The 7,919-nt window shown below is 42.3% G+C and overlaps 2 protein-coding genes across 3 annotated transcripts in view; both read right to left on the bottom strand.

Moving 5' to 3' along the window:
- Gprasp1 (G protein-coupled receptor associated sorting protein 1) overlaps nucleotides 1–5,800 on the bottom strand; it is a 60,488-nt gene extending 54,688 nt beyond the window's left edge. Inside the window, exons 1-3 of one of the 2 annotated variants that reach the window (XM_031368319.1) lie at nucleotides 5,741–5,800; nucleotides 4,711–4,787; nucleotides 581–707 (exon numbers count right to left, since the gene is read on the bottom strand). The gene's annotated coding sequence lies outside the window, so the exon portion shown is untranslated. Of the gene's footprint in view, nucleotides 1–580; nucleotides 708–4,270; nucleotides 4,366–4,710; nucleotides 4,788–5,740 lie in introns of those variants that run through there. The other variant, XM_031368309.1, reaches the window with a different exon arrangement.
- Armcx5 (armadillo repeat containing X-linked 5) lies at nucleotides 2,078–4,277 on the bottom strand. Its single transcript, XM_031368331.1, has one exon. It carries the CDS (start codon nucleotides 4,110–4,112, stop codon nucleotides 2,409–2,411), a length of 1,704 nt encoding a protein of 567 aa, XP_031224191.1. The 5' UTR covers nucleotides 4,113–4,277; the 3' UTR covers nucleotides 2,078–2,408.
- Nucleotides 5,801–7,919: the final 2,119 nt, after the last annotated feature.

Below are 7,919 nucleotides of genomic sequence, written 5' to 3'. Positions count from 1 at the left end.
AAGAAAGAAAGAAAGAAAGAAGGGTGGGTGGGTGGGGAGGGGAACCTAAGTATCTGAAATTCAATGAATAGATAAAGTTGTATTTCATATACAGAAGAAAATATTATTCAGTCACAAAAGCATGCCATTCTGCTATTCCTGACAACAGGATTGGAACTGGAGATCACTGTTACGTGAAATAAACCAGCAAATAGAAAGGCAAATACCTTACCCTTCTCCACATATATACAGTCAGAAAAGGTTGTACTTAAAGAAGTTGAGAGTAGAATTATTGTTATAAAAGGCTAGGGAGATCATGGGGGGAAGCTAATAAATGGTTACTAAGTTTCATTAGGAAGAAACTGGGGACTCGGACAGGTACTCTTACTCCAATGTTCACTGAAGCACGGGTCGTAATAACCCAACTGTGGGAACAGTTTAAGTGTACAAATAATGACATGTCAGAAACTATGGGAGATGATTTGACTCTTAAAATTAGCATTCAGGCAGGAAGACTTGATTTCTTGCTTTGGCACCAATATATACTAATCCCAAACTCACCCTTGTCCTTAACCGATATTGAAAAATTCCAAGCCATTACCTGATTAAGAGTGTACTCCACAGGGCATTTGAAATACTGAATGCTTCCAAAGGATTTGGTCCGATTGCACTGTGAAGAGCTCCACTGAGAGAAGTACTCACAGCTGGTATTATAGGCTAGGGGAGATCTGTGAATTAAAAAGTTACATAGAACTTCAAAAATCTTCTAAAGTGGTACACTGCACGGAAAAAAAAAATACTCTTCCCCCTACACCTAAATTACAAATATGGACAAATTATCCCTCATTTTTTTATTCCTAGAAATGAGAAATAAGTTCATATCTGATCTTCATAGTAATTAAACTAGGATTAGCTGTTAAAACTTAAGATCTATTCCAGCATGTTGATATTTTTTAGACCTCCCCCCAATGCATGAAAAATTTGCAAAAGGTAGGTCAAAGGAAGATCGTGATCACAGCAATTTGTCTGAACACACACATGTATGCACACGCTCGTGCACACACACACAAGCACACATACACAATTCTTCCAGAGATTATAATCTCTTGTCATTCCCAATCCTGGGCAGTAAATTGAGGATAACAGCAGCAAAGGATCTGGGTAGTGGGGGAGACAAAGGTGGTATCAGACCCCAACCTGTTGTTCTATACCGTTAGCCTCTGCTCTGAGCCTAGCTTGCTCTATAAACAGGAGGCTGAGGTAGAATAAACAAGGCTTCAAACAGTAAAGTGAAAATAAGCTGGACAGAGGTAGTATGGAGATTAATGGTCTAACTAAGCAGCCCTAAAGGACTCTGATATTCTGCAGGGGTGTCACACATACAGCCATGCTCTGACACTTAAGAATCAAACAAATGAGAGGCTGCAATCAAGAATATGTACAAATTACCAAGTCAAAAGTATTGGTAAAACAAAAGCAAGGATGAGAACCAACAACCACCAAAGTAGAAGAGGTAATATCAGTATCAGTTTCTGAGGGTGATTCCGAGTCCTTCTCTGAGGCCCACGATTGCAGGCTTAGAAAACCTCATTGGAAGTAGTAAATCTGATACTCCTGGATAGAGACGGGACTAATAAGGATACAGTGTGCCTATGCCCCTTTAGAACTGCACTTCCTACAGTTGTCCATAATTGAACGGAATAGGGTGAGAACCAGAAAATCTCTTTGGGATTAAAAACTTCAGGGTATCCTGGTGGGACAGCTGATGTGCAAGCTAAGTACAAGTTCTTGGACTTGAGTGACATGAAGGCATCTGTATTCTCGTCCTCCTAAATCTGTCCAGATTCAGTATCATTCCTCCATTGAAACCCTGCCATCTACAACCTCCAGCAGCCAGAAGCATAGTTCTGTCTTCTTGGTCACAGAATGGTTGACTGTATTCCCTGAACACGGTGAAACTGAAAGATCTGCCAATTTGTGAACCTATCTGTTTGTGGCACACACACACACCCCCATCAGTAAATGGACAGACAACAATTTCGGCTATCTTTGCATTGTTCATCTCTGACTACATTTCAACTAAAGAACTGGAACAATGTTTTCACTGTGTTTAGCATGCAACTTTATTAAAAACACGTAAATGGAATATGAAAATACACTTATATCAATAGAATGCACAGAAATATAGCTTATTTAGAATGAATAGGTTCAGTACTGAGTTACAATACAGAAATACCAAAATACCTTAATTTATATTATATAGCACAATAAGATCCAGCAAGTATTCAATCTCTCAAGATGACTAGCATCCATAAGATGGCCTCCCTCAACACAGAGAGCATAAGTTATCAAATTTATAATTATAATAAGCATTCGATTTATACTGGAAAGACAAAAATGTTCAAGGCTTTATGAGAATACACAGCTATTTAGAGTTTGAGTATTAATCGGATAACTTTATCTCTCACGTCAGGGTCACTGTGGTCTGTTAAGTCTTGGAGTTTCTGGTCAAACTCTTTTGCCTCCCGGAATATGGAAATAAGTTCAGATTTAGTGAACATTTCCTTAGTAAATAGCTTTGTCCTTTTTTTGAATTGGAAATTTATATTCTCAAATATTTCAATGATATGAAGGATATTAGCTTTTGACTCATTCTTGTTAAAGTGAGCAACCAGTGAGGACATTACTTCAGCACTGATCAGTTCTCTTATATTGTCTTGATTTTTTGACAAGCACAAAATAACTCTTAAAATTTGAAATTTGATTTTGACACTTCCTTTGTTTAACAATGAGATGAAATAGCGAACATAGTAGACAACCACGTGGTGATAATCAAATTTCACACTCAAGCTCACTAACAGCTTTAGTTCCTCCACTTGCACAGAGCAGTTCAAAGGACAACAGAGTATGTCCCTACAAACTTTATTTACATGTGCTTCAGTCTCTTTCACTTCTTCTGGGGCATCAGGGTTGGCATTTAAATTTAAATTTCTAGGGTACTTTTTAGCATTTGGATTGTGGACAAAATTTTCAATCAGAACAGTAATACCGACATCATGAAGGATATCTTGAGTAAATGGGTAAGCAGGACTGATACCCATTATCATTGTAGCTAACTCATGAATAAACGGATCCCTAGTTAACTTAAGTAGGGCAACAAGCTTATCAAACTCAACAGGCTCTAAACTAAAGTTGCTTGACTTACAGCGGCAGGTGTCTGGACCGGGGCTATACTTTTCTTTTTCCCGGATTTGGTTTTTTAAGTCAGCTAAAGTCTGGAAGTAAGGTCCACCATAAGGCGGAATCTTGGTCAAAGGGCGAATACCCAGAGGAGTTTCAATTAAGGTTGCAACCAGAGTCCAGTTCCCTTCTGGAGGTAAAGATGGCTGCGGTTCCTCAACTGGGACTAGGACAATAAACCTGCCCCTTAACCACGCTGCAGCTTTTTTTTTTAAAGCATAGTCAAATGTATCTGGGGGTTCAGGTTCTTCCTCAACCTTTGGTGGGGGCTGATAAACTTGAAGAGGAGTTTCTTCTTTAGGCCAGAACCAGGACCCTACACTAGGCTCTTCTCCAGTCCAAAACCAGGAGCACACATAGTCTTCATCCTCATCAGTGGTGTTGATGACAACACTAGCTTTGTCCCCAGCCCTGGATTTCACACAGACCTCTTTCTTTATCTCAGACTTCTGCTTAACACTGCGCTTATCAGTAGCCTTGGCAGAGCCCTTGACAGATGCCTCAATTCCAGTATCAACCTTGACTTCAGACTTGGTTACAGTAATGACCACAGACGTAGACAGAGCATCCGACTTGGTGGGAGGCACTAAAGCAGGCTCTGCAAGGGGTTCTGTCTTAGCCTGAGTCATGCCTCTAGCATTAGTCTTATCTTTCTTTTTTTTTACTTTCCATGTCACAGTCTTGGGCTCAGTGGAAATCGATGGCTGTGTCCTGGCCACTGCTTCGTCCCTAGCCTCAGCCTGGTTCCCCCATTCTTCTTTTGGTTCTGCCTTAACTGCTTTACTGGTCTGACTCTTGGCTTTTCCTTTAGCACTGGCAGGGCTATTGGTTACAGGTTTTGAGGAAGCCCCTGACTCTTGCCTACCTTTCCTTTTAGTTTTAGAGCCAATCATGGTTCAAGAGAAAGGCAAAGCTAAATATGCCCCTATCTCAGCCTTGCCCGAAAGTCAGCCCCAAGTAGGTGTTTTCATATAAAGTCCAGTAGTCATTCAGCTCCCTCTCCAACTACAGTTTCTGCCAATCATATAGACAGCATGCTGAGGAAGCTCACTCAAGATAAAGGATAGCTGTGCTTGGACGCAGGCCTGTGGAGGGTGGTGGTCTTCAGCCACTCCAAGGCCATCAGATCTGTCACTGAAGTTGGACCTAGGGGTGGAGGAAGGAAATGGGGCTTTAAGTCTCTTCCAATTTTCTTTCTGCTCATGCTGATAAGCACAGAGACATAGTTAAGTATGGAAATTCAGTGTTCTAGGGGAAGAAGTAGACAAGTAACCAACTCCTTCTTTCAGTTCACCCGCTGTCTACACCTCCATGTGCTACCTACCAACTGTCTTTGCAGGCATCAATAAGGGCAGAGACAACAGAAAAGCTGGAGGGACACAAGAGGCTGCAGAACTCCAAGGCTGTCTGCTGACCTAGGCTAGAGTCAACTAAATCTTTACTATTCCATCCTACGGGTCTTATTCAAGGAGTCCCTGTGTTCATACTAACCTGCGCCCGTGGGAAGGAATTTTCTCCTCCTTTCTCTGTTTCCACTGGCAACCAGCCCTGCAGCAGATCTGGCACACCTACAGACAGATAAAGAGGATAGAGAAACTAAGCTCTTGGCATACAGACCTTGGTTCCTGGCCCTTATTCTTGCCTTCTCAGACAGTTTGTCTAGCTTTTCCCTTTCTGGTCTTCCTCTCCTCCCATTATCCAGCTTCACAGCTGTTCCTCCTCCTCCCTGAGGGCCCAACATTGTCCTCTTCAGTGACTGTTTTGGGTAATCCCCGAGTTGGAAAATAGATTAATAATAAAGCGTTAGAGCAGGACAAGAAAGAGGGTATGAAAGGAAGATGTTCCCATCATGTATCTACCTCTAAAGTAGACCAAGACTCCAGGTATACCCACAGACCAGCTAGAGGTCATCGAGAAACTGACAAAATGGAAGGATGTGACTTTCTAGTCTAAGTGACCCTTGTTTGCCTTCACACTAACCCTAGAAACTGGACAATTGTCTCCTCATTATCTCTTAGCTTCACGTTTAGGTATTTTACAAACATTCACAACAGTTGACAACCCTCTGGATATGTCTACCAATGGAAATCCACAAACAGGAGATCATCACTACTGAGTATGATTTAGGAAACAGTACTTAAGGAATAAATGCTTGCTGGATACAGATAGATGTTTGGTAAAGAATTCTCTGATTCCCTTCCTTTTGCCACCCCCACACAACACCCTGAAAGCTCCATGTTCCTTCTGCTATATTCTTAAAGCCTGATAATTTCCATGAAGAGACAACTAAATCATTTCTGCAGTAGGTCGTAGTGGTAGCAGTAAGGATGCAACGCCTGACCGATAACAGGAAGCTGGGGAAATAATGAAAAGTATCATTTTCCATTTTCTTTACACATTCTTATGATTACCCCCACCCACCCACACAAACCTATCACATTCTGCAACATAGTTGGGGTAACGGAGGGCATTTCAGGAAAGCTGGAAAAGAGGAGATGTAGAAATTATTCTAGAACCCTACCTATTCTTGCAGCTTTTTCCAACTGTACAGAAATCAGGTCAGTTTTGTTTATCTTCTCCTCACCCCTTTTGATCTGACGCCCTGAAACTGGAGAAATGCAAACTTGGTAGAAAATCTAACAAGACAAAAAAATGTGTGATAGCCCCAAATCAAATCAAATCACAGTGAGTACGATGTGGTTAATTAATAGTCAGATAAGCAACCAGAATGTGCAAACAATCTTCGAATCCACCCAATACAAAATGTAATGTTTCCACATTTACAACTCCTTTGCATATCCCCTCCCTGATTCTCAAGGCTCCTCAGACAATTGCCCTCATCAGCGGTGGTAGTCCTCCTTTCTCTGACTAGTACGCCATCTCCCCAGTAGATGATGCCATAGCGTCCACCTCCCTTCCCAAACGCAATGAAACGAGTTTATAGAAACGTAGATAGCTTTATCACCCTCCCTGGTCTGTCTTCTCAACACTCGTCCCCTAAAATCAGGTCACGAAGCCCGCACCAATCATGGAACCCGCATCCACACCCCCAAGCAATGCCCTCCTTCTTACTAACCTGTTCTGTCCGAAACCAAGGCTGTTTTCTTATTTGCGTTATCTCCGGTGGTGCCTTGCCGTACAGAGAGAGGAGGCAGGTAAATGCAATCGGGAGTCAGGCGCAGGGAGCAGAGACAATGGCGGCGACTGTATTTAGGGGTTTGCCGGGAGCTTGGGACGTAGGACAAGATGAAGGGCCATGACTAGCAAATTACCTTCACCTTTCGGTACCCACTCCTCTCTCAGATCCCTCACGAAGCGACTACAGCCGCCTACATCCGCCGGGACGCACTAGGCGCGGCTATGTCATTACGGAGGCCCGCAGTGGGAGGAGCTAGAGTGATTTAAAGAGTTCCGGCTTAGGGAAGTGGCGTGACTTTACGGCCACTCGAGAGTGCAGCGTGTGGCGCACACTTGGACACTTAGGTTCTGATGCCGAACTAGGGAAAACCGCGCCAAACACTGGGAAGCAGATGATTACCAAATGTCGGTTTTAGATTCCTTCTTAGGCTTGTCTTTCCATTACGAAATACACGCGGTTTTCACGCTGCCGCCTTGCCGGGCGGAAGGATAGCGAAGAATTCTAGTGTTCACGTGTTCGTCACTAAACCCCACCTCCCACTGAGGTGGGCTGGTTAGGTAGGGGAGGGGCTCGAGGTAGAAAAGCTGGTGTGTGTGTGCGCAGAGGGGGTGGTGATTCTCAATGCTGAATTACGAATAAAAATTCTCATTTATTCCAACAAATTCTAAACTGGTCCTTCTACAAGAAAAATCCTCCAGTGACGCACTTGTAAGGGCTTGTTTGCATAAAATGTATGATGCAGCGGCGGAGCCTATGGGAAACTGCTCTGCTGCCAGATGGTTTTCAATCTCCCTTTTTATGTTTCCTGTTGCCATCCCTTGAAATCTTTTGCTCTTATTGTCAGGCATGTTTCTTGTTTAGAACTAGTCTTAGATAACATGAAATACGTATATAGGAAAAAAACAGTGGTGGAGAAAAATAACTGTGCAGATGATTTCCATTCCTAGGATGACCTCACTACCAAAAGGTGCAGTGGCTTGGATTTAATCTAGGCACTGGGAAACAAGAATATTCTTACTGATGAGATGTAATACCAAAATATCTTTGCATCCATAAACCAACACTAGTCCCTGCTCTGTGGATTTCTTTCAGGCTTGTTCCACCCCTTAAATCTCTGATTATATAGGCCCTTGCATTTTGAATGTTGGGCCTCATGTTTGTATTATCTATTTGAACATAAATGTAATTAAAATAAGCCTTAGAATCAGAAAGTGTTTCTACCATGTGTACTACTTAGAAATGCTCCAGCCCATCAGTCATATACGCCTCAACTCTAAGCTGAGCTATGACATTAGTAGACTATGGTGAGAGGCATTTCTCTTGTTTTAGGGATGTTTGTAATTTTGAAATTGCATTAATAAAGGTACATGGTTTTCCCTCAGTCCACATTACCAGAAAACCTGGTAGTATTCTGAGGCAGGAGGTTAATTTTTGGAAGGAATAAGCACCCTATAAGGAACAATACTAGGTGGTGATGGTCAGTCCAGATAGACCATCTTCATGACCCAGGAAACAAGATGAAAAGAGTTTTGGTCGGAGGCTCAATAAAATATAATTGTAA

The sequence above is a fragment of the Mastomys coucha genome, chromosome X (assembly GCF_008632895.1).
Source record: "Mastomys coucha isolate ucsf_1 chromosome X, UCSF_Mcou_1, whole genome shotgun sequence".
Lineage (NCBI taxonomy): Eukaryota > Metazoa > Chordata > Mammalia > Rodentia > Muridae > Mastomys > Mastomys coucha.
Note: the sequence above shows the minus strand (reverse complement) of the source record. Positions and strands in the feature narration are given on the sequence as shown.